This window comes from Ambystoma mexicanum, chromosome 11, assembly GCF_040938575.1.
Source record: "Ambystoma mexicanum isolate Mex_15411 chromosome 11, UKY_AmexF1_1, whole genome shotgun sequence".
NCBI lineage: Eukaryota > Metazoa > Chordata > Amphibia > Caudata > Ambystomatidae > Ambystoma > Ambystoma mexicanum.
The window spans coordinates 1,283,622,019-1,283,648,982 of NC_090934.1; the positions used below are offsets into that span (position 1 = coordinate 1,283,622,019).

The window sequence follows — 26,964 nt, forward strand, 5'->3', positions numbered from 1 at the left end:
GTATCTCCTCCAGAATCGTTTGGATGTTGTTCTGGATAGCCCCCAGATCCGGGGGTGGGACGGTGGGGCTACCGGCGGCCATGGTCCTTTCTTTGGGAACAAACTGATATTTCAGCAAGTTCTCTCTCCAGTTCATGAGGGGTTCGTGTCGGCCAGTTTACGACGGACGCCGCCTTTCTCCGGGTCAGGCCGGGCCTCGGGCACCAGAGGCGCCGGGCGTGCGTTCCCTGTGTGGGTGGACGGTTTTCTTCAAGTCGGAGGATGCCCAGGGGAGGAAGCGCCGCGGGCTCACCCTCTCGGGCCTATTCGTGGGCGGCGCGGCTCGTGCTGTCTCCTGCGCCACTCCGCGCCAGGTCGTGGGGGAGGGGCAGCCGATATCGCCTTGGTCCGTGTAACTCCGCACAGGAGCGTCGGATCGGAACCAAAGTTGGACCCAGGTGGGGGCCACAGGCTTCCACGTCTTTTGGGGGGGGTCGCGTAGTATATGGGACCCTCGTTTCGCCGATAAATCGTGATTCACCCGGGGCTGGGTGCGGAGCTCGACGTTCAGGCGTCCATCCTGCCCGCGCCCCCTGGTGGCCTCCAGAGGGCAGGTTTTCAATGAAATGCTACAACTTGTAGTGTATGGCTGCATGATGGTTTCATTGCCAGGGGGTACATTTGATTTCTCCCATTAGTTAGAAATACTATCAAGACTATTGGTCAAGAGTAGCCAAGTAAAGAATAGTATATGTGAAGGCTAAGTATGGCTGGCAACTCACAGGCTGGGCGAAGGGGGGGAAATCTGTCCTTTGGGACAGTGACTCTGGTACTCTGTTGTACAAAACGTTTCAAGATGGGGCTCGGCAGTGCTCCTTTTAAATTCCATAGTTTTTTTCAAATTCCTGCTGAAATGTGCCATGAAATAGTTCGACCTGGGGGATGGGTATGTCTCACTTCATTCACTAGCATGGGAATTTCTGCCCATATTGACATTTTGGAAAATGCTGACCTACGGGGTTGCTTTCTATGGAGGCATGCTTGCAGTGTTGCCATCTGCCTATCTCAATGCATGCTTTTGGTGGGTGTTGCCCGCATTGTAAGCAGCTCACCCACCCATGTCAATGCGCTTTCACCCATCCAAAACAAATATACATGCCAACATTTTGCAGCACCTGGGAGGGGGATTTTCTTGCACAAAGTGGGAGAATTACATTTTCCCTTTGGATTATATTTCTTTTAGGAGGGAGAAGGTTATGGGCGAGTTTCCTGCCTAAATCGGGAGGGTTGACATGTATGGTGTTCACCGGTCGTGTGGCCACAAAACATTTAAGAGCTATGCATCCATTAATACCTAGAATGGGGACCAGCTGAAAGCACATTACCACAAAAGCCCTTGGGCTGGACTGTGCAAAATCCGTGGACTCCATTGGTGGGACACCCACTTCCTTCCATCCTTTCAAATATTTCTTCCCCTTCAAGTCCCCAACATCTCCAACTTTATTCTTGGGCTCTACCCAAGCCACTGCCCATCCTTCTTCCCCATCTTGTAGCCCCTGGCTAGCCTGCCCGTTTAAACAAACAGGCTAATAAAATTTCGAGTTTATTCAATGTTATTCCAGTGAAGATGTTGCTATCAAAATCTAGAATCTTCCCGATCTCACTTAGCACTCCTAACCCAGAGGTAACTGGATGGGAATTATCACTGATTTTCTCCAGGACTTTGTTGCAAGAACATCTGACAATACTGGAATATCAGATTTTGGTATTGCATTGGTCAACCCATGGCCAGCAGCCCTGGATGTTGGTCTAATCTATTTTGTCAATGGGTAGTTCGCAGACTGGGATCTTTTCAACAGCTCTTCTGGATCTTTTCAAGTATGTTTGCTACCTTTTTTCAGGGATCACTATTTGCCATTGAGATAAACTTAAGGAATTTTGATGCATTGTGTTTACTGCCTGTAGCATAAATTCCCCATCCTTCTCTAATCGCATTTGTTTCTGTCCCTTAGACTAATTTTTATAGTACTTTTTCAGTTTATTGGTCGTACTGCTTTTTATATGCAATTATTTTAGAGTTACTGCTTGATTTTTCTCATTTTTTTTTTCCACCCAAGTTACTTCATCAAATGCACGATTCTAAATATTAACTTACCTGTGACTTTGACTGCCCACTAAACCGCTCTTCTATCCCCAGCAACCTAGTTGGGGGCATGGAGGGGCTATATGAAGCTGCCACCTGGCCCCACCCTCTGCTGCCCAAAACTGGCACTGACCTAAAAGGTGGCTTGCCCACTGCTCTCCTACTCTCCACAAGGCCTGTCCTCGCACCCGAAATGGAGTGCTGCAGCATTACCTGGCCACCATTGGGGGACCAACTAGCCCCACAGCCCCTCAACATGCCAAGGCTGAGCTCCAGCTACACCCAGCCAAATGCTACCCTTGCTCATACCGGCCTACATTTTAAAAAGAAAAACCCTGAGATTGATAATAAACGCCCCACCCACACCCACTTGCTAGACTGAGCCCACTTACCCCAACTACTTGCCAAATACTATGTTGAAAAATAAAGCCAAAACACAATTAAGGAAAACCATTAGTAGCCCAAGACTTATACAGGAAAAGTCAACCATATCTATACAAAATACTGTGATATAAAAGAAAATATGCAGAAATATCAACACTTGGACGGGTTTCACTGATTTATTTAGACTTGGAGCAACTCTGCAACTTCTGAACCCAGAACAATGTCTGGTTATGAGGAAACGCGGTTATGTGGCTTATTGCCAGTTTGTTGGTAGTGGTAAATATCAGGTTTTACCAGTCCGCAAAATTCAGTGTTTCAATCCTAACTCATTTGCCAGCTGCTTTTCCCTTGAGGGAAGTTTGTCCACCTCTGCCCCTATCTACTCTATCCCTTCCAGGACACTGAAACAGCATCCTTTGCACGAGGCGCACTACAAAATGTAGTTAAAATAACTATTGATGCATACACTGGGCCAGCGCTGTACCTGTCACGGTCACTCTGGTTCAGAGCAGGCTGATGCCAGAATGCAGGTCTCTCTGCATGTGCTGCATTTTCTGTTTCTCTTGAGTGCCTTGAAGTACCCTGAGGTCTGCAAAAGTGTTGTACAGGCACCTCATGGCATAATCATGCTGTGCCTGTCTCCGCCAACACCTTCATGCGATTGGACGCAAGTCTGTGGTCCATCACATGGAGGTGTGGAGTTGATGTGACTTTCGAAAATCCTGGAGACTCTACGCTCTTCCTGGAGACCTGGAGTTGAGCATGGAAACATGGAATCTCCGGGCTAAACCTCACAGAACACAACCAAAACGTCACCAGGCATTCCCTGTTCCCTTCCTCCGGGCCCATCGGGCCTGCTCTGTGCACCCCTCTGCCAACACCATGCTGCCACAGAAAGGGGGGCTGGTGAAGGGCCAGGCAACACGTTTGTTAGCATTTATAGAGCGCGCAACAGCCCTTGGGCATCTTGGCATTTAGAGGCAATACATGCTGGTTACACAAATGCATGACAGGGGATTTAAAGTTAAACAGGTTGTGCGTGAATGACAGGACTTGGTTACATGTTCCTTTTGCAATTCACAACGTGAGCATAAACCTATCTTAGTTACAGTGCAGGACATAGATGGGCTGAGGGAGGTGGCATGAGGGACACGCGAGAGAGCTAGTTGAACAGTGTGGTTTGAGTTTTAGCAAAAGGTGGAGAGTGGGTTCAGCTCAGAGGGCATTGGGTAGTGCGTTCCAGTTTGGAAGCAATGTGTGGGAAGCTAATGCCTCCTGCTTTCATTCTTTTGATGGGAGGGACAGTTGATTGGCTTGGTGACTTTTTGGGCGTGTGGCAGGGTCTCTGGTAATATCTGCCAAGTTAGATGGATCAGTGAGATTAATACATGTGTGCGTGGGGGGGGCACGTTTTGCATACATGCCAACACTCGAGCACCTGGTAGGAAGATTTTTACAACAAAGCAGGAGCCCGTAATTGACCAGGATTGCATTGGGGTTTTAATTATTTTAGGAAAGAGTAATGTTTATTTGAAAAATCCGGAGGGTCGTGCCTAAATCGCATACATGCCAACATTCAGACACAGCTGGGAGGAAGATATCCAAAGGGAAATCGGGAGACCAACATTTCGCGATAGGAATGCATTGGGGCTACAGCGATTTCAGGCGGGAGACAGTGAAAAATAGCACGATTTTTCGCTAAAAAATCGGGAGTCTCCCGCCTAAATAGGGAGGGTTGGCATGTATGAAATCGGGAGCCTTGCGTGTATGCGTTTGTCGGACCTTTGCACCTTTTTCATCACACGGCTTCGGCGGGAGGGTGTCTGACGCCTATGTGCAACGTCCACGGCGCGTTTGTTTATTTTGGTGGCTTGCATTGCGAAATCCAATCCTGACTTGTTGCTTTCCAGGATGTAGGAAGCGTTTCCGTTTCTGACTTTCCAGCGTGACTGTTACGCATAGTGCAAGGGAAGGCCACTTCTGAAGTACGTGACTCATCACGTGTCACTTTTCCTGGTAGTGACTAGCGCAGCACCTGGAGGCGGCTATAAATGGCACTGTTAATGGGGCCTGTAATTTCAGCTGGTCGGGTGGGGAGCAGCGTCATGGCGCTTCTAAAAACTTGCATTGGCGGCGACTTAGGAGAGGGAGGGGGGTTCCAGTCAGTCCACCTACTCCTCACATGTTAATACAAAACGCAAAGTTTATGTCGGAGTGTTTTGACTAAATCTGCACGTGACTGGTTTTTTAGATGTCGCCGTAAACCCTGAAAACTAAGGACATCCCACGTGCACACGAACAGGAAAACGTAGCTACCAAATTACAGGTTTAGAAAAACGTTTTCACGGTATCAGCAGATGAGGTCCTTTTGACCCGACGGGTTCTATCGACTCAGTTTGTTGCTCACTTGACCCAAGCGCCATAACCCAATCCAAGCCTTGACATCCCATCACTCCTTACATTGACAGGTGGGTGGGGCATGAGTACTGGCTCCAGGGATGCCATGGTCCAATGAGGCTTACCGTACAAACCAACCACACATTGATATTAGTTGCTTCTCAGGCTACATAAACTGTAAGCATGATTCAGTGCACTTATGACATCATGCCCCTGCTGTAGAAATGTAGTGGTGTCAAGTGTAAGGAATGTCACTGAAAACCAGAGCAGCCTGCGCAACAGGGAGGTGGGCATTGGAATAACCTTGGCAGGGATAACCTGCTGCATGCCTTGTGTGGCCCAGCTAAACGCCCCTCGAGGCCAAGAGGTGATGGCTGGAAGGTTTAGAATTAATCTTAACTTCTGGCATCGCTCTGGGCAGCCCTCCAGACCACCATTGCTTGTCAAGCCATTACAGAAAGGGGTAAGACCATTTGCAAATGTCACTGCAAAAGTCAGTCCAGCCCAAACTGCTAGCCCATCCATTCTGTATGAGACCAAAGCATCCCCAGACATGTTTTGGCCTCATTGGGTGGCATCCCTGAGGAGTAGCTTAGATCTATAGGCCCAGCAAGCATGGGATCGACGTCTGGGCATACCAGTCCGACTCTGGGTGACTAAAGCAAAACAAGAGGTGATTGCTGTAAGGTTTAGAATGACAATGGCATCACTCTGGGCAACCCTGCAAATGCTGTTCTTGGCCTGCCATTACAGAAAGGGAAAAGACCAGCCATCACCTATTTGTTTTGCTGTGTTTACCCTGTTTGGGACAGATATGCCCAGACGTGGGATCCGAATTGAGGGTGAACATGGCACACACCCTGAAGGGTTACCTCGGTCACTTAGTCTGCTGTTGGCCTACACTACCCAAGCTACTTCAGAGGGCCGTAGGCAGTAGCAGCGTTTGGATAGTATTTTTTGGAATCATTGTACGAAGTTTTATAAAAATGTGACCTTTTTTGAAACTGAAAATGCATACCACTAACAAGCGCACAGAATGGATCCTTTTGTTGTGAAAGAACACTCTAGGCCTTGAAGACCTGGGTAGACTGGTGTTCAGTACCTATGACGATTGTCTTTAGAAAAAATGTAGAGGGTGAGTCCTAGTTACTAGTGCCCTGAAAGCGGGCCCAGGACACAGGACCACTGCAGGTGGTTTTAATGTTGCCCAAAATGAAACCAGGCTTAATGGCACTTTGAGGCGGTAATGCAGTGTGGTTGCCGAGTTAGGAAAATAGGTCCAACACATGGTGTGGTTCACAAGTGGCAGTGGCACGTTTAATGAAGCTTTGAACAGGATGTTTGGTGTAGCGTACAAGCTGTTCGACGGGGCCAGAGCTAGCTGTTTCTTGACTGAAGGGTTGCTGACCGGACTTGTCCAGTGTCTCGGGACGAGGGTAGTGCATGTGTTACCATAGAGCACTGGCAAGAACTGCTAATTGCAGTTAGGCAGTAGGTATGGCCTTGGGCCATATAGCAGCTTAACTACAAATATGCACTTGCAGGGCTCCCAAAATCTACTAGCCCACTTGCATTGGCGATTTTTGTGCAGGGAGTACCATTTGAATGGTAGTCTACGTTAATGCGGGAGTATGAGATGTTTTGAAACTTACATTTACTGCGAACTTCGCAGTAATCAACAAATAAATTTCACTGTGCATGGCTGGCCTTTAGATGACAGCATTGTACCAAATATGAAATGTTTACGGTGAGATGCATGATTTTACAGAAAGCACAACTGTTTGCTCCATGGGGCGAGTGCATTTCTCTTCAGTAGAATGTGAACTAAAACTTTCCATGCATGTCTAGTGGGATTTTTAAGAATTGGCAGGGCTGCCCTTGGATGGTTGGGGACAAATCCTTCCCTCTTTCTTGGAAGTTTCTCTGCTTCTGGCAGAGTATCTTGGAGCAGGATGTACTGACAACTGGGTTCCATGTGAATTATCTTCAGAAATCCAAAGATGTATCCCCAGGGGATGGGGGGGGGGGGGGGAGTCACTGCCCCCTCGCCATATATAGGCAAAGGCAGGACATGGCTGCCCCTACTGTAACGCCTCCAATTGGGACTACCATGTCTAATGTCCTTTGTCCTGTGATTTCTGCTGGGAGTGGGAGGGTGGCAGTAAGTTTGAGAATTCCCCAGTGAATACCAAGCAGGTGGACCTCCCCCTCACCCCCCCCTTCACTCCACCCAGTGAACTGTAAGTCTGTCCAATGCAGTGTCCGGTCAAAGTTTCGATTCAAAAGGGTCGAATGACAAAAGGGTCGAGTCAATTCGACTGAAAACAAAAGGATCGAATTTTTTTTTTTAATTTATATTTTTTGGTTGTTGTTTCTGCTTTAGTATAGGAAAGTGTTTTTACACCAAAAACGGGGTTTTGGGTGGGGGGACCCCCCAAAAATTCTTTTATTTATTTATCCCCCCCCCCCAGTCGACTCGACCCTTTTGTCATTCGACCCTTTTGAGTTGAAACTTTGACCTATAACAGTCCAAGGCTATTCAAACTCCAGCCCTTCCTTCCAAGGACTGCAGTAATGAGCATCGTGAGTACATGTTGAATCCTGGCAGGCACGTCTTTTGAAAGCCTGCTCCCAGCACAACCACAGGAGGAATTTCTGTACTGGAGCAGGTGGCCCAAAGGGTAAGCTTCTTGGCCTTGAACCAGGTGGTTCCTGGTTGGGACACAGGCCAGGCACACCATCCACACATTGGTCATGGACGAGTCACTGGTCAACAAGTGGACCATTAGATTATGCTGTCCAACTGCTTATAGTAGTTTAATCTTGGGAGCCAACCTGTCAAGGGTATCCAGTAATATGGTCGCCGAAAAATGACTGTTTTTCTTTACAATAAATCGTGGCAAAAAGGCCATGGTGTCACCTGGTAATCTACCACACAAGGGAAGCGGGGGTGTCCCCTCCCTGGCTCCCTCGCCCCGGCTCTCCCTGTGCGGTATAATGGGTCCGTGGGTGTCCCCTGCATCCTTCACATGGATTGTGAGGGCCAAACCAAAGCCTTTTTGCTGCAATTTATTTAAAAAATATGCAATTGGCACGGCCTCTTAGTTAATATGGAACCCTGTCAAGCCAGTCAGGGTTTACGTGTCACCAAGCACTTCAGAGACTTGGTTGTAATTTGGGTAAAGGGGTGCTTTGGGCTACAGAGCAGACTCATGCCGGCTTGCAACTTTGGCCTCCAGCAGGCTGCATTCAGCAATACACATGCTGTCTTTGCAGTGACAGCAGAGCAGGATCAAAGTAGTTGCAGGGGCTGTCGGGAGACCTCTCCAGCAAAGTCACATGGGTTTATTTGGCTTTTGCTTACGGGTGCATTAAGGGCGTGGCGTGTGATTAGAAGTGTCCCCTCCAGACAATACAGTTCCCACATTTTATGAAATTAAAATCAAAAGCTCAGACTATACACACTTTCAGATGGGAATTCATTACCTTCTCTCCGTTTAGCAAAAAGGTAACTAGTTTCCATGGTCTGAACATCGGCCCATGCATCTGACGTGCATTATGTTATGCTGCTCGCACATCGCTCTTGGCTGGTGCTTGTGCAATCTTTGAAGGGTCTGGTTGGGGCACGTTAGTGGGGTGGCGAGGAGGAGTGGGCGGGTTCTCTGTTGGGGCCAAATGTGAAATAAACTGGTTTCTGCGTCAACTTTGAGGATCTCATTCATTTTCTAATTGAGAACCATTGCAGTATTTCAGAATAGCTTAGTATCCCAAAGTACTTTTTCATTTACAAATGCCTCTTCAACGGCCTTACTCACCAAGTGATTTAATGTATTCCCACACTGAGCTGTTAAGGATCCCCCACGACTGGTCTCTGCGGCTCTTTTTTTTTAAAAATTTTTTTAAAAATGTTTTTTATTTTTTTTTTTGACTGCAGCATCAACTTTTAATCTTTTATAGGAATTTACTGGCAAAGACTTGGCTGCTATGGAATTTGTATAGTGTCTGTTTTTGTGAGTTTTCTCTTGCGGTTATGTCTAATATTACTTTCCCATTATGTTGAAGCATTGATCCCAACTTCTCTTCTGTGGTGTAGCCAGACTGAAAGGATTGCAATTTAAACTGTCAGCCAGGCATCAAGTCACTTGTCCCCTCACTACTTCACTTGGGCAACTAAGCACACCATTTCTGAGTCCTTACACACATTTTGGGTTCTAATTAGTTTAAATTGGGCCACCACAGTTGCTGATTTGCATGCAGTAGATTTTACCCATTGCATGCCGATTCTCAGTTGTCTATCATATGTTGACCGTCCTGTACCACGGCTGCCTTCTATTTTTCCTATGCCTGGTAAATGCTCCTTGTGAGAGCATTGCAACTGTTCAAAGGGGGCATTTCATCGTACACAGACGAGTTGCTTCATATTAACCACGCTTGCTTCTCCTCCACAATGTGCAAGGCGAACTGTCTGAAAGGTGTACTGTTGGGTCTGAGGAGCAATGCAGTGAATGCACTGGGGTATTTTGACTGTTCAGCGAAGGGGTCTGCATATGGTCTCCTGCTGCCAGTCACCTTCTAATAGAAGGAGCTGTGATATTTTTGGATATTCTGCGGTCCTAGCTCTTCTTATGGATTTCTTCAGCCACCTCACACCCCGGACTGCCAAGTTTTCTGGTATAGAGTGGAATGATTAATCCACTCCAATACTCTTGGAAAGATGGCTTTCTTGAAGGGCCTCTCCATTTCCCTGCAAAAAGATCAATGTTTGACAGCCGCTATCATTGCCTTTCCCCTCTTCAAATTACTTGGTTCAGGACCTTGCGGAAATCACTTCCCACAAACATGTAAATTGAAATGCTTGCCGAGGAATGTTGAGTGCTTAAAGGAATGCCAGCGCGTATTTGCCTTTTGCTGTTAGTATGTACAGCTTTATAGCAGGGGTAGTCCGTCATTGCTGCTGTGTCCCATGTAGTCAAAGTTGACAAGTTGTGCAGCATTCATGTAGCAGACGGTTTTATGACTTGCCAAACTGGGAATTATGCAGTGTCCAAATGAAAAACCTATTCATTGGAATACGCCATTTACCAATGGTACATAGCCTTTTCTAATTCCATCTGTTGCTGCTTCAGTCACGTGTGCCCCCATTACTTACCTTGATGGTATTCAGACTGGAGTTTTGAGTCTGAGGCTGGGATTCGAGCCGTTATCCACTGGTCAAATCTCTGGCGTGAGTATTTGAGTTACATTGCAACATTCCATGTGGTTGCAGGTGTGGGGAATTCGTTACGCCCCAGTCGGTTCATGGGAAGTGAACTCTGGTTCCAACTAGTTCTTGCAGGCTGTTGGGGAGAATTCTAATTTATGGCTAATTTTCATCACCTAGTGAGTCCCTCAGCAGCTTTGCTGTATTTCAGGGGTTTATTTTTTTTCCACTTGGTAAGAGTGTGAGCCTTTTCTCCCCTCTTACATATGTTTTGCCTTGAGTATTTCTACTTTTTGTGTGATCTTGGACTCTGGAGCCACACCACTTCATGAGCCCTAGTTTGTGTCACGCCACCTTCAGTGCAGTGACACAGGGTTGTCTTTGAGATCAGGTACTGTGTCCGACCCCTTCTTACTCACCAAAGGCTTGCCCTTTTTTTTTTCCTTCCCTCTTATAACTTTTGCCTCCTTCTGACAATATCTGAGTACTCCTGGCAGTCTTGAATCGTGAACTGTTCTAACCGTGTGATCCTCGGCGACAGGATCCCTGTTCCACTTGACACTGGCGCAGGCCTATTGACTTTCATCTTGTTAGAAAGTGCCCTCTGATTCTCTCTGCCTTGACCTATTGCACACGATTTTTATCCCCAACTCTCTTGTTAATTCATGTGCTAAGTGTGTTTGACTACGGTTACATTTCTTCCCGCGGGTACGCTTATCTTTAAAACCTAACTGTCATTACTGTCAAAAAGTGATCGCATATGTACTCCCGGTAACGTCTTTGTTTCATAACACTGGTCTGTCAAATCCTAAGGTACTTTTTTTACCTGGAATTGTTTTGCACAAGAGGAATTGGTTGTGTGTAGTGTATTTTGAAGTGTGGGTTTATTTTATTAGAAGTGTGTTTTGTGAACAGATGGTTTAAAAGGGTGGGGTTCACCAGTCCACTTTGGTTCTGTAATCTGCAGAAGTGGTCCGCTGCCTCATTCTGCAGGCCATGTTAATCGTAATCCATATATGCAGTGGGGAAGCAGGAGGGCACGTGCTTGCAGGCTCCATACAATGCAAGCTGCCAGAGGCCCCCTGCAAGAGCTGCTTTTAATGCCTTTACTTTAATTTCAAGGGTTCCAAATTGCCCCTCAACCCAACATTTCTCCAGTATACTTTTTCATCGACTACACTTGAATCCACGTTTTTGCCGTTTGAAGCAGTCAACCAGTGTTAATGGAAATCCTGTTATGGTTTTGGGATGGTGGAGGGCAGAATTGTCACTACAAGTGCCTTGGGTACACGCATCCCTCTGTTTAAGAAAAAAATGCGAACTTTCATACTTTCTGGGGAGGAGGAATCGGAGTGCCTTCAAATTAAAATGTTCTGGTGCAGCTTTAGGTGCAGCTTTATATATGGTCTGATAATAGTTATTGCTTGTTTTTTAAAAAAAAAAACAAAAAAAACTTCTATAACCTTGGTCTTTCAAACTATTGTTGGGGTTTATTGGTTGGTTGCCTGCTTTTGGGATATATTACATCCCCTATTGATGGATGAACCAGTTATGGAGTGGAGGGGGGTCGCACTATGGGCGCCGCTATATTCTACATTTGTAATGCTCTCTGGCATCTTAGTCTTCAGGCTGGCTTGGAAATCTGGCTAGCCATGATAGTGAGTCACTATCCCCTTGCACATCTACCTTCCCTGCAACTGAAGCAAATTTATTGTGTACTCTAGACTATGCACCACGTGACCTAGTACAGCATTTACCTCCGTGATGGTGGATTTCAATACAGTACATGGTTAGCCAATACATTTGACATAAGACATGCAGCCTAGCATTTTGGGATGGACTGACCATTATGGGGGGTGGGGCCCAATTCTATTGGTCCAATCCCAAACCATTCCTTCCCCACCAGTTGTGACACACTGGCTGAAATGGTGGAAGGTTGTCCAGTGCAACTGGGAGTAATTGTTTTTTTTTTCTCCACAAGGCTACGTAGTCTTGCCTACTGAATTCATTCTAGATTTCATTTCTTATCTTAATGAAGTGATGCAGTCTGGAGGTCAAACGAATGTGGGTCTGCTTTAGTGACCTCTTGGTGGGCTGTCCACCCAGTGGAAGAATTACTAAGCTACTAGCCAGCATCAATGTCACCCTTAATGGATACATTTCCTGTAGTCACATTCCCACAGTTGCACACCCAATCTATTTGGATGACTGCATAAATGCTTCTCGCAGACTAAAACGTGTGAAAGTTTGGTCTGATATTTAGGAGGGACAGTTGAGCTGGAAATATTCGTGTTTACATTTTGAATAAAAGCATTGTATCAGTTTTTAATTTTCATTTTGTAGTTTCTTTGCTGAGTGCCTGTGGTACCATAACGTTGTGCTCCATTACAGACTACAAAAGTCAGTTCAAACCTTTCAGGCCAATGTGTTGAGCACTATATAATTTAGGTCTAGAACGTACTTGTAGCTATGCCATAGGCTTTATATAGTATAACTTATCAGGGTGGGCAGGAGGGTCATGAGGCTACAGTAATGGTGTATAACCAAGTGGTGGGCAGAAGGTTTTGAATAAACCTGAACCACTGGCACTGCTTTGGGCAAACTTCCACAGCCAGCAGCATGTGCCACTGCAGAAGGGGTCTAGCCATCAATCGGGTGCTGTCAGCAATGGGAGCAGCCCAGCCCGAACTGTTAGGCCAAGTCCCCTCTGCATGGATGCAGTAATGGGGTACAATGGTATGGCTACAATTAGAAAGATAGATTCAGGGCAGCGCTGGAAGTATGTGCTCTTCTGAACACACAGGAACTGCTTGCATCTCCCGACTCCAATTCGCTGTCCTCATTCTATTTGATCTTTCCTCTGCATTTTGTTATGGTCCACCACTCCATCCTCATAAACGGCTCCAGGATACCCTAGGTATATCGGAGCAGGCACTGGATTGGCTGACCTTCCTCTGTTAATGTCCATCCCAGGTCATTTTGGGCTCTTGCTCTTCCCCACCTTATCTCCAACATTTCTCACTGGCTCTTTAACCTTGCACGCCTCATTTTCCACCTTCTCACCAAACCTCCAGTGTTATGCAGACCACATACAACTCTTCAAACTTCCCTCTGATCCTCTTATTCAGTCCTGGTGTACTTCCAGTGATCTGTCTCAGCACAAGCAAGTCTGGGATTTTCCTAGTGGGACCCCTGCTCGCTCTTTCTCTCAATCTGGCCATCTTCTATAGGCTCTCCCCTTCTTCATTGGTCGCCAGAAACCTTGTCATGTTAAACTCTTCCTTTATCCCTGATTTTTGGGACCCTCATTTTTGGGACCTTGCCAAGAAGTCCCACTTTCCTTTCCTCACTTCCCTCCAGAAACGCGCGGTCTCTAGAGCTCTGGTTCTCTCTAGGCTAGACTGTTGCAATAGCATTTTTTCCTTAATCTATCTTCATCTCTACAACCCCTCCAGCTAATCCAGAATAAGACTGAGTTATCCTTGGCCTCAAGCCCAGGGATCACATCTCTCCAGCCCCAAGAACCCGCCACTGGCTCCCAGTTGCTCCAAGGATCACATTCAATTCCCTCAATCATCCACAAGTCTCTCTATGGACCACGCTTTCTACAATTTGCTCACTAAATGTTCTCCCTCCAGATCTCTACACTCCTCCGGCACCAACTTTGTGTGTTAAGCACTCCGCTAATCAGCAAGCTGGTGGCTGAGCTTTCCTCAGGGACCCTCCTATGGAACAGCCTCACTCTTCCTCTTGAGCCGGTTCTCCTCAATTCCAGAAGCTCTTCAAGACTTTCCTTTTCACCTCCTCCTTCCCTTCCTTCCTCAACTGCTGAACTCCCACAGTTGCCGAGATTGGTGAACAGGGCCCTTATGTGTCCTCCCTGGTCCTGGCCTCCCCATCGCCTACAGCCTTCACCCTTCCCAGCACTTTGCCTTGGCACCCACTGGCCTAGGTCACCACAGGCCGGCCCTTATTCGTTCTTGGAGACCCCCTTCACCCATGCTTTTACAGCTACTTGCTCCCAGCACCTTCCCCCGATACTACTAGCACTTACACCCCCCCGCCCCCAATCGCTCTCTTCACTAGCGCATACTGAATGTTCACAAGGCCTAGTAGGTCTGCCTCGTCCCCTTATTGTTTTATTAATTCCCATGGCCTCTCCATGTTGCCGCTTTGAAACACAATCTAAGGTTCCGTATGGTTTGCATCAGTAATTTACACTCTTGGCTTCTGCACGAAAGTATTCCCTATAACCTCCAACCCCTTTGGCTCCAATCATGAAGCCACACTTTCCCTGCCCCTTTTCTCTATGGCAATCCATTCCGATTATTTGCCAATAATTGGAGAATTAACACCAAATTGGTGCTCATTATACTGGAAGAGGGTGGCGACGGTGGCTACACTGCGTAAACAGGTGTACAGTGGGCTTGGAGTTCAGGTTTGACACCGTGGAAAGGCAGTTACAGGTCTGGATAAAGGAGGCGGGACGGTTGTCTATCTGAAGAGTCCGGGGGTAGCCTTGGTGTAGGACTGTCCCATGACACACGCCCTGTATAAGGACAAGATGCAGCAGCTTTGACACAGAGGTCAGTTTGTTGAAGGTTTGTCACCTGAACGTGGTGGTCTTTTCTCCCTACTTCAGCACCTAAAATGACCAGCGAGCGTGACCTCTGTGCTGCCAGTTTTGCTAGTAGAATCTCTACAGGTGGGACAGGAGACTGGCTCGTGAAAGGCTTTTTTCTCACTTGGTGGGTCACGGTCTGAAGATGCACAGCATTCCTATTTAGTAACGATGTATTTTTGTCGATCTCTGGTTGCAATAAATAGTTAAACTCGTAGGTCATGTCGAAAACCTAAAGTTCATGTTTCCGCATGGAATTGATCCTGCTTGCTTTATTTTCAGCGGAGCTGCCACGAGCGGAGGGGAGAATGATAATGATGAATTGGATCCAAACTGGAAACCCCCAGACTCGGAGCTGATCGAAAAGCTAATTGTGCAAATTGAATACTACCTCTCGGACGAGAACCTTGAAAAAGATGCATTCCTGTTAAAGCACGTCAGGCGAAATAAGATGGGCTACGTCAGTGTGAAACTGCTTACGTCTTTCAAAAAGGTATCTTGCTGTTACTTTGCTCTAAATTTGTGCACAGGTGGTAGCATTTTTTTATTTAGCGTGTTTTTTTAATGGCGGGAGTCATCCCTCCAAAGATGGGATTTTTACATGTTGAATGCCATGACACCTCTCCCTTGGGACCATGTTGGCGTTAACTAATGTAACCCACAGTTGACACCTTCTGGTACCTCAGCTGTTATATCGAGGATAGCACCTCTTTTGGTGACCTTGTATGCATAGTTAACCTATTCTGACATTAACAGGAGAAACTCCATGCAGCTTTATGTAGTTCATAGCTCACAATGTAGGTTAACTCTTACGTGCTGACCTGTAGGGTTCCTTCTGCAAGCCCTTATCTGCCATCTATCCACCCCCTGCAAAACTCTTTATTGCCACATTTTTGTGCAAGGTGGCACAATGGGCTACCTGGTAATACCATGCTGTGGCAGGTAGGGTTAATTAATGTACAGAGCAGGTGAATTACAATGACCAAATATTCGGGTTGTTAAACTAGTTGTGTGTGGGGATACTGCATCAATTTCTGCACAATAACCAAGGAATTGATTTTAACAGAATAGTTGTCCCTTAGACACTTAAATCTATTGGAACAAAACTGTAGGTGACGTGTCCTTTGTAAAAAAGCGACCTTCAGCTTTTCAGTCACACTATAAAAACCTGCCCATCGTGTTCTACTCATTGGGTAGAAGCTGTTGAAGGCACCCACTCATACACGTGTCCTCATAAAAATGCAAAAGTAAGGATAACGCGCCTCATCAGGGAATGAGACCAAGAGATGAGTTGCAAGGATGACAAAAGTTTATATCATAATGCCAGCAAAGAACTCTGTTGCCCAAGAGCACTTGCCAAAAATTACACGGGCAGCACATAAAATTTCATCATGGATTACATCGCTACATATGGTCAAAAAGCACCGTGCTGATTGGAGGGGCCGTATGGCGCAGCCTGCTTGCTCCAATTAGCCGCTGCTTCCCAGTCGATCTGGTGACACGTGGGTCAGCTGGGCTAATCTCCCTTGCAAGGTTAGGGTGAACAGGCGATACATAACTGTTTAAACAACCGGAACTGATAAAAGAATGTTGAAAATCGGATCCTGGCATGAATGGGGGTACTTCAAGAAAGTGGACTAATATATTGGCATTCCAACCTCTAGATTCAGGGCTTGGTGCATCATAATACAAACAGACTTGTGGTGTTTTGGGGAGAATATACGGCTGTGCAGGATTAGTTGTGGTTGGTGTCCTGGAATGGTCAAGGCAAGGGGGGGGTCAGATGTGTATCACCATGAAACGGATTGGGGGGGGCTTCTGGGCTGGTGGACCCTGGCCTGGGTTGAGGAGGCACTGGCAGTTTAGTGGCGATGGATGGGCACTTGTGCTGGGGCCTGCTTCGGTCTCACGCTCTCCAGAGCACATTCTGTGGAAAAGATACTTTACAATTGCAACAGTAAATGGCTGGACTTTAGTCAGAACAAGGCTGGCGCGGTCTGAGGTGGAGATGGCTTGGGCCTTCAGTGAGAGATGCTGGGGAAGGCTGTGAGCTGCAGGGATTATTTTTCAGATCTAGTAAAAAGATGGTATCTGCTCTAATGCAAAACACGGTCAGTTCTTGTGGGTATGAGCTATATTCCTATTTCGAATGGATTGTCCTCCCACGTATTCCTCTTGTGATATTGATTATCGGCAGCTTCGCTGCTTCAGAAATGTTTTCGGTAGAGGGCGCTGTGCTCGAGGTTGTGGTGTCGATTGTCCCTCGACGGACTGCGTTCCATGTCGACGTCACTGTTGGTATAAGTAGCTCGAGCCGCGCCCGTTGGCTTCTAGTCCTTTTTTCCGATTGCTTCGCTCTTGTGAACGGCGCGCTCCGAGATTTTTTTGTCAGAGAATGTCTTCATCAATCGCTTCTACACCCAAAACTGGGTAGAAGTGTATCGACTGCGTGTCGACTGTCTATCACCGATCCTCACTGTATCTGTCTTTGGTGTCTGGGTTAAGATCATTGGACTGGTGACTGTGGCTACTGTCAGTCGATGACTGAGAAGGCCCTCCGTGAGCGGAAAAGCAAGTTAGCGGTGGGGCGGGAGGCATCAAAGGCCACTTTGAAGACCTTGTCGAAAAAGCATAAATCTTCTGATTCAAAGGAATCAGAACGTCATAAAAACTGAGATCCTGATCTTAGTAGATCAAGACTATCTTCGTCTTCTAAAAAACTAAAAAGGAGACATAGATCTCCATTGTCATCTTCCGATACATCGACTGAATTGGTTCGATGTCCAACATCGGATTCCCCTTCAAAGTGGGAACATTTTAGAAGAAAAATGACGCAGGCCCTTGAGAATGCGGCCTCGTCCCCCCACACCCCCTCAAAGAAACCTCAGAAAAGCCAGACCCTGGTCGCTCCAAGGGACAACACAGGGAAGTCTAACTACGGTGGTAAAACCCAGTAGTACCCATAAAACCCGAGTCGCCAAATCGTCGAGGATCGAGTGTTTCTCCGATCCCTCAAAAAAGCAGAAGTTGTCGAAGTCGAGTACAACTTAGTCGATGCCATTGGTGCCGGCAGCTTCGACATCGAAGCCTATACTATCTTCGACACCCTTATCGAAGACTTTGAAGGGGTCGAAGGAACCTTTGACACTATGAAGAAAACACCTATGCCTTTGACAAAGTCAGGAGGAAGAGAAGGTTTACACCTTTACCCAAGTCAGTTTTTAATTTTTTTTATATTTTTTATTTTTTTTAGGTCCATGTCTTCAATTTTTGAAGAATCTGGCTCAGAGGATGAAGATGTCACTCATTTTGGAGTAAAATATGGCACTAGACAAGTTCCAGAGGAACTTCTAAACCCTGAATCTAAAATGAGACCTATGCGCAACTCGACATTCTGCTAGTGGTGTTGACACATAACCTAAATTAGAGTTCGCACCTGATTCTGCAGAACGTGCAAACTCTGGGTACAGGAATTTGATGAACACAGGGTGAAAGAATATATTGGTTGGAAGAGCCTCACATACTTTTGAGCAAGATGATATGACTAACATAATGGCCCAAGGACCCCAGAAAGATCCAGTTCTCCAGCATGGGGTCTGGCATGGATTCACATGCTCATGGATGTTACCCAACGTCAGACTGGGAATCCTCGGTAAAGAAAAAATCAGTTTCAGTTTAGTTTCTGAACTGTCGTTCTCCTAATAACCAATCACTGGACTCTGGGTCATGCTGCCCCCAGCCAATGACTGTCCTCTACCTAAGCCCCTCCTCTGGCAGCCATCTTCAGATTTTTACTGCACGTTGAAGTGTTGGGAGTCCTTGTGCCATAGCTCTCGAGCTTTTACTGCGTTTTGCGAATGTTCATTTTATTCCCCCCCCCCCCCCCCCAAGTTTAATCTAAATTTTTTTGGTCAATCGAGCCTCAAGCTCCACCGTTTCTACTTCCGGTCAACGGGGACCGTTTCAGAATTTTCTACGTCCCTCAAGGGTGAAGTTTTCGTAGAGTTCTGCTTCTTGGAGGATTCCAGAAAATCTGAGGCCTACCCCACGTGACCTAGCCCAGGACAAAGGGAGCATGATGCTCGGACCCAAGCTGTTCAGGAGCTGCTCTGGATGCGGATTGCAGCTTGTCCTCAAGGAGGACGAGCATTGTAGATGCCTCTACTGGCTTCACGAAGACAAAACGCACGTGGAGAAGGACTGTGCGTTTTGGAATAACATGTCGGAGCGGACCATGAAGGATCGGCGTATCCGCCTCACCAACTGGCTGGAGGGGAAGATCCCAGCAGCAGGTGAGAAGAGGTCCGAGCGGTCTTCTAAGACCTTTTAAGGGTGCTCTGGCGACAGGGCCCAACAAAAGGCAAAGCACCACGAGTCCGCGGGAGCACCGAACGGTTGGGCTCCTCGGCTGCCAGGCAGGGCGCACTTTCACTGACTCCATCAACCACGAGCCAACGCTCTGGCTCTGACGCGGGGGTGGGGGGGAAGGATGTCGGAGAACCTGGGTAAGCTTCGGGATAAGTCTCGGTCGATCCCGACCGACAGCTGAGGGGGAGCGAGGCGGCGTCCCTCCCCCCCCCAAGGTGAGTCCTCAAGCGCATCCAAAGTCGTGAAGGCCTTGATTCACCCGGCTAAGGCCTCTATCGAGAGGGTCGTGGTGGCCCTGGCAAAACCTCTGGAGGCTACCCCAGTGGAGGCTACCTCGGGGCCCAGAATTCCTGCCACTGCAGAGGGAATCCTCTTTTCAACCCATCGATAAGACCCCTGTGAGAACCCCAGTCAAAAAAGAGGGGTGGGGGGGGGGCGGTGGCCATCACGGACACGGATACAGCCTCTGAAGAGGAGCTGGCTGAAGTCGTAAAGATCCCAGACAAGAGTTTCGAGGAAGTCCAGTCCCGTGGGAAGGATCCTGATGAGGCAGATGAAGAAAGCGACGGTGGCGCCGACGAGGTTCCCATGGAGGCGGAGGATTCCACTCCCCAGCTTTCGCAGCCAGTACCTGGGCCACAGGTCAACTTGGCAATCTTGATCGTGATCCAGGCCTTGTGTATAGAGATGAGAACAAGGTTGCCTTTACCCCCAATGGACGACCCAGTGGAACCTGGGCCATCGGGAAGCCCTCCAAGCAAGCGGAGGAGAACTCATTCCCCCACTGCCTTTCCAGCCTTTGCGGCCCTCACAGCCTCATCTCCTTCCCCGGATCCGAGGGATGACACAGGAACAGACTGGCCACGACGGGGATGAATGACTACAGTGGCGACGGTATGGGCCTTCCATCACACCACCTCGGGCCTCTCCCCCGATGAAATTGGCTCCTTCCACACCATGATCGCCAGGGCATCCGCGCTCTTCCAGCTCTGCCCCTTAGAACAGAAGAAGGGTTTCCTCTATCAACGGTGTGAGGCCAAGAGGAAGACGGGTCCTCTCGGTCCTGTTGATGACATCTGCGACGAGGGGCTGGAGTTCCTGAAGAACCCGTCCAAGAACCCTGTAAAGAGACCGGTACAAGAAGAGGTACCAAGTCCCGGATTCCGCCCCCATGTGCCTTGGGGCGCAGCCGACCCCAGATTTGGTCGTCTCACCAGCGGCCAACAAAGCGGCGGGGGCCAAGGCTTCAACTTCGACCTCCCCGCAGGACGGCGAAGGGAAGAAATTGGACACCATGGGACGATGGGTCATGGCGACGACTATTGAAGTGGCGAACACCCTCGTGATTGTGGCCCGCTACGACAGGGAGCTATGGTTTAAGATCGCTCCTCTGCTGGACTTCCTCCGGGACAACAAGAGGGCTGAGGCCCTGGAAATCCTGCAGGAAGGCGAGGTGGCATCGGACCACACCATAACGGTGGCCACGGATATTGCTGACACTGGCTTCCGCCAGATGGGCAACAGTGTTTGCCTTCGCCGGCGTGGTTGGCTCAAGGCAACAGATGTCCGCCAGGATGTGCAAACCAGAGTTTTGGACATGCCTTTCGACGGAAACAACCTGTTTGGCAAGACAGTGGACGAGTTACTACACGCCATCAAGGCCAACAGGGAGACCACGTGGGCCTTGGAGTTTTTCAGCAACGACGGCTGCCCTTTCGGAACTCCGGAGGCAAGCAAGCTGCCTCCAAAGGATTCGGTGGCAGCACCTCAACGTACCGTCTGGCGGCCCGCTCCTCATCTAAGGAGGCATACAGAGGACGCAGTATGTCAGGAGGATCGCGTCGTCAAGGAGGCCGGGGCGGCAAGGCCACTACCAAGCAGGGCTGAACCAGCCGTAGAGTCGGGCCCCCACCTGAGCACCCTGGTGGGAGGCCTGCTGGCGAAGTTTGTCAGCGTGTGGGAGTCCATTTCCACCGACCAATGGGTGCTGGATGCCTTGGCCCGCGGGCACTATTGAGTTTCTAAAGTGCCCCCACATTCCACCCGTGGCCAGGAAGGAAAACCACGTCCCTCATCTGCTGCTGGAAGTAAGGGCGATGCTGAAGGAGCCATCGAGCTTGTCCCAGAGGCTCCGGTTTACTTGCGTTACTTCCTCGTAAGAAAAGACCGGCGGCTGGGGACCCATCCTGGACCTACATTGTTTAAACAAGTACTTCAAGTCCCAGAAGTTCTGGATGTTCACTCTCCAGCATGTGCTGGGGCAGCTGGAGGAGGGCGACTTCTTATCGTCGCTGGACTTGGAGGATACCACATCCCCATTTCTAAAAGGACATTTGAAAGTTTCTCAGATTCGTAGTCCAAGGACTGAACTACCAGATCAAGGCTCTCCCCTTCAGATTGAAATCAGCACCCAGGGTATTCATCAAGTGCCTAGCACTAGTGGCAGCACGGCTGCGCCTGCAGGGTTCAACGTCTACCCCTACCTCGATGATTGGCTCATCCGAGCAAGGACAAGAGAACTCTCCGAGCACACAGCGAAGACCGTCCAGCTGCTCGCGGATCTGGAATGTTCCATCAACTTCACAAAATCCCACTTGGTTCCGACCATGGACGTGGCCAGGTTGAGGTCCATCAAGTTCCTGCTCGGCGTGATGTCCTTGTGCACCTGTGCAGGGTGCGGATGCGTCCACTGCAAGAGTTGCTCGACGCCCGTTGGATGCAAGCGGCGGGCAGCTTCGAAGACAGGCTCTCGCTCAACGAGACCTTACGCCAAGCGATCCGGTGGTGGGGCACCCGTGCACATCTTGCGACCGGTATGACTGCCAGACCCCGACACATCAGGAGACTGTGACGGATGCCTCCCTGGAGGGATGGGGAGCGGACACAATCTCCACGCAAGAGGCCTTTGGCTCCCGGAGGAGAGGTCACTACACATCAATGTCCTGGAACTCCGAGCCGTGTTCTGGGCCCTCGGTTCGTTACCACCATCCCTCAAGGGCAAGGTGGTGAGGATCTTCACAGACAACACCACCATGATGTTCTACATCCGGAAGCAGGGAGGCACCAGATACCCAGCCCTAACCAAGGAGGCCCAGGATCTGTGGCACTGGGCTGTCGCTCAAGGGATGTTTCTGGTACCCTTCCACCTGGCAGGAATAAAGAACACCATCGCCGACTCACTCAGCAGGGAGCTGCGAAAGGATCAAGTGGATCTGCTATTCCAACGATGGGGCAATCCCCAGATCGACATATTTGCGACTGCAACGAACACCAGTGCCGAGGTTCGCCAGCAGGTTTCCCCAGCCGGGGAGCTTGGGCGATGCCTTCTCGTTCCCCTGGGACGGCCTGTTCCTCTATGCTTTTCTGCCATTGCGACTCATCAACCAACTGACGGTCCCGGTGCAGGATGATCCTCGTCGCACCAGCGTGGCCGAGACAGATCTGGTTCCCAACCTTCTGGACATGTCAGCCTCCCCTCCGCCCCCCCCCTGTCAAACTGCCGATGGACGCAGATCTCTTATCCAGAGAAGGAGGCGCCATCCTCTACCACGACCCTGGGTCGCTGAACTTGCAGGCCTGGCTCCTGCAGCACTAGAGTTTGGAGGGTACGATATCCCGGCGGACTGCAAGGCGGTGCTTGCAAAGGCCAGGACATCCTTATCTCTCGGGCTATGGACACAAATGGAAGAGGTTTTCTGTCTGGTGCTGGGCATAGATTAACACTCTGCGGATCACGGCCCCTCAAGTGCTGCCGTACTTGCTATCGCTGGCCAAGGCGGGGCTGGCCCATGCCTCCAAGATCCATCTGGCGGTTATTTCCTGCTACACCAGAACTCCGATGCTCATTCCTGTGGTCCCATCGCTTGGTGAAGGAGTTCATGGTGGGACTGTTCCGATTGTTCCCGCCGGTGAAGGCTCCGGCCCGGGAGCTCAACGTGGTGCTGACCAGGCTCATGGGGCCGCCATTCGATCCTCTGCATTCGGCACCGTTGGAAATTCCTGTCGTGGAAAACAGCGTTTTTTGTGGCAATTGCCTCCGCACGACGAGTGGGAGAGATCCAGGCCCTCTCCTGCAAGCCCCCATACCTGACTTTCCACGAGAAGAGGTTGGTGCTGAGGACGCACCCTTCCTTTATGCCCAAGGTGCCGTCGGACTTCCATCTCAACGAGCCCTTGGTGTTGCCTGTTTTCTTCCTGTCGCCTTCGTCGCCGGCCGAGAGGACTTTGCACTCGCTGGATGTAGCTAGAGCTCTGAAGTATTACGTGGACCGCACAGTGTTTTCGTAAGACTTCACAGCTGTTTGTGAACTTTGGACCTGTTAACCAAGGGAAGGCCCTCTCAAAGGCTTCCATTTCCGGATGGCTCTCCGGCTGCATCATGCTCTGTCACCAGTTGGCAAACCGACTGTTCCCCGGCCGTCTGAGAGCCCATTTGACCAGAGCGATCGCTGCTACCACGGCGTTCCTCTCTGGTGTGCCCCTGCTGGACATCTGCAGGGCTGCTACGTGGAGGTTGACCCTCACCTTCACGAGATTCCATGCGTTTGACCGGGATTCCAGGGAGAGTCCAGAGTCGGCCAGGCAGTGCTGTGCAGCCCGTTCGCCTGGAGGTGGGCCTGGTGAGGAGGTAAGAGATGCTTAATGTTGAGCCTTGCTACCTCCCGTGGTTGTGCATGTGTACTGCTATGTATTGTATTCATGAGCATGTGAGTCCATGCCAGACCCCATGCTGGAGAAGGAACAAGTTACTTACCTGTAACTGTTCAGCATCGGTCTGGCATGGATTCACATGCAAACCCTCCCTCCTACCCCTCTTCACTTGGTCCTACTGCCACTTTACGTGCTACAAAATCCAAAGATGGCTGCCCGGGGAGGGGCTTAGGTAGAGGGCAGTCATTGGCTGGGGGGCAGTATGACCCAGAGGCTATTGATTCTTTATTAGGAGAAAGACAGTTCAGAAACTAAACTGATTTTATTTCTTTACCGCGGATTCCCAGCCTGACGACGGAATATTCATGAGCATGTGAATCCATGCCAGACCCATGCTGGAGAACAGTTTCCTTCTCCCTTTTCATAGGGAGCTTCAAAGGACAGTTGAAAGGAACTGGGAAAGACCTGATAACATTAGAACTTCTACTTCTGATCCAAAGTACCTGAATAGACACCCTACTCCAGAAAGTCTGGTTATTCAGGCTACTATATTGACAGACCCCATACCCAACCATACCCCTGGATAGGGAGGGTAAGAAGGTTGATACTTGGGCTTGTAAAGTTTTTACTTCAGGTAGCATGGCCTTGAAATCAACCAATGTCACCTGTACCCTGGCCAGGTTCACACATACCCTGTGGGAATGCATTTCGGCGGCTGAACATATTCCGGAAGGTGAGGAAAGGGAAGGCTTCCTGAATATGGTCAAAGACTGGAAGGAGGCAATGGGGAATGTCTCCAGTCTGGACTGGATACTGCTGATGGTATTAGCAGATCCATGGCATCAAGCACCGCTATGCAGATTTGAGTGGTTGAGAAAGTCACGGTTTGCACCAGATGTGCAGACCAGACTTCCCAACATGCCCTTTGATGGCTTGAGGCTGTTTGGTAGTAAGGCTGAGAGCCTAGAAAAACTACAGACCTCAAAAGCGGAAGCTAAATCCCTTGGTGCCTCCATGCGACAGCCTCCAAAACCCTATTTGGGCTCATTTTCCTGGATGGGTCTTCCTTTTCGATACTACACTTCTGTTGGTAGAGGAAGAGGACAGGCTTTTGCAAAGGGGCAAAAAGAATGTCACTCGTGGTGGACGAGGAAAGACTACAAAGCCATCTTCAGGAACGGCATCTATTCCCTCAGCTGCTCCTGCAGCCGCCTCCAAATCACTGAGGTCTTATCATACAAAACACCAGCGGGAGGCAGAATCTCAACATCTGAAAGAATGGCGGGGCATTACTTCAGATGCTTGGGCACTGGAAACAGTAGCTCAAGGTTACTGCCTTCCCTTCCTAAAAAGACCTCCAGATCATCCACCGGGAGCCAGTGCTACCAAAATTCCAGACCCGCTCCTTTTGCAGGAAAATGTTAACCCTTTCTCAGATCCTTCAGGCTCTCCAACTCCAAGACTGGTAGATATCATTGGACCTTCAGCATGCTTAATTTCATGTGCCAATCCATCCCAAGCACAGAAAATACCTGAGGTTCGCAGTTGGCGGTTCTCGCTATCAATTTTGAGTTCTGCCTTTCGGGCTGACCTCCGCTCCGAGGGTTTTCACCAAGCTGATGGCAGTAGTGGCACAAGTCTCAGAGGGGATTCACGTCTACCCCTACCTGGGCGACTGGCTGATCAGAGCACGGTCTCCAGAACAAGCTCAGGAACATCTGTCGCTCACCTGCCACTTCCTCCACAACCTGGGCTTCTCCCTCAATTTCAAGAAGTCCCAAATGATACCATCCCAAGAACTGCAGTTTATCGGAGCAATTTTGCACACTTCCTCGGGCAAAGCCTTGCTGCCCGAGCTAAGAGCTCTCCACATCCAGCAGATGTCGTAATATTCCAGAAAGCCCAGCATCTGCCGGCCTTTGGGGTTTTTTTTAGGCTGCTAGATATGTATTAGTCGAGTTTGTGGAGTTTTATTGTAGGTGTTAGTGCTCTCTTGCACCGAGTGCCGTTTTTAATTGAACAAAAAATTGTTCATTTGGCAGGACGGGGTGTTTTAGTTGCCTAAAGTCCACCATCAAAGCAGTAGTGGGGCTAGTGCTTTGATGGAATTGAGGCAATTGTGGTACATGCAGGCGATAAGAGCAGGGTTGGAGACTAAAGTTGGATAGGTCTTCAGGGATTCTGTGAGTGTAGGGATGAGGCAGTCGGCGGTGAGATTGCGAGTGTTTCTTGTGTTGACTGGGGGGGGGTTGGGGATGCTCCTTGTGAGCTGTGAGTTTTAAGGATGTAATTTAGTGGTCCAACCAGTTGATTTCTGAAGGTTAGTGTACTGTCTAAGGTGAAAATTCAGTCCAACATTCTTCCCTTGGAATGAGTGGGTGAGTTGACCAGTTCAGTGAAGTGCATTTCGTGAGTGCTGAACAGAAAGCACTAGCTTTGATAGTTTGTCATTGTAACCTAGTATGATCAATTTTGTGTTGGATTTAGGGTCGGTGGAGAGTTTGAGGAGAAAGTTGTTGCCGTCTATGGGGTCTAGTGGGCAAACTGAATAGAAGGGAGGATTTATCTATTATAGCTACTCCACCTCCTGATTTTATCTTGGTGGTCAGCCCGGAGTATAGTCTCTGGGGGGTTGCCCAAGGATAGTAGGGCCTGAAGCTTGGTGGAGCCACATTTCCGTGATCACTAGAAAGTCTAGCTGCTGGTCTAGGATGAGGTCATGGGTGTCGATGGCATGGGCTCCTAATCTTACATTGAGGAAGGCACCTTTAAGACTTCTGGCTGGGGGGAGGAGGTGGAGGGAGCAATGAGGGTGGTGAGAGGGTTGAGATATTTGGGTTGTGCAATGACGTTGTATCGTGGCCGTCTTTGCAGTGGCTGGTTTGGTGCTTTGAGGCATTTGTTCTAGGGTGCAGTGTTCTTAGTGAACCCCTGATGGATTCTAGTACATGTAGTAAGTCTCGCTTGTCTTAGGTTGGGGTGAGAGGTGACCAAAGAGGCTTTAGTCGGTCTAGACACGACTTTTGCGTCGCAAGATTCCTGTTCATGGCGTAGTGAGCTTAGGTAGGGTTGTGTAGTCGGAGATCAAGGAAATCCTGAATGGCGGGGGTGGAGGTCTTGGTAATGGGTGTGGGGTCTGGGTTGGTTAGTTACTGGGGTGGGTGTCTGTGTTGCAAGGCTTGAAGTGGGAGCCTTGGGTAAGAAAGATGTAGGGCAGGGGAA

At 49.0% G+C, this 26,964-nt stretch overlaps 1 protein-coding gene across 1 annotated transcript in view; it reads left to right on the forward strand.

The window, feature by feature from the left end:
• The window catches only part of LARP6 (La ribonucleoprotein 6, translational regulator), a 76,992-nt gene that overhangs the window by 43,798 nt on the left and 6,230 nt on the right, over positions 1-26,964 (forward strand). Inside the window, exon 2 of the mRNA XM_069624758.1 lies at positions 15,007-15,217. Within this exon, the coding sequence (XP_069480859.1) occupies positions 15,007-15,217 (211 nt within the window). The remainder of the gene's footprint in view (positions 1-15,006; positions 15,218-26,964) is intronic.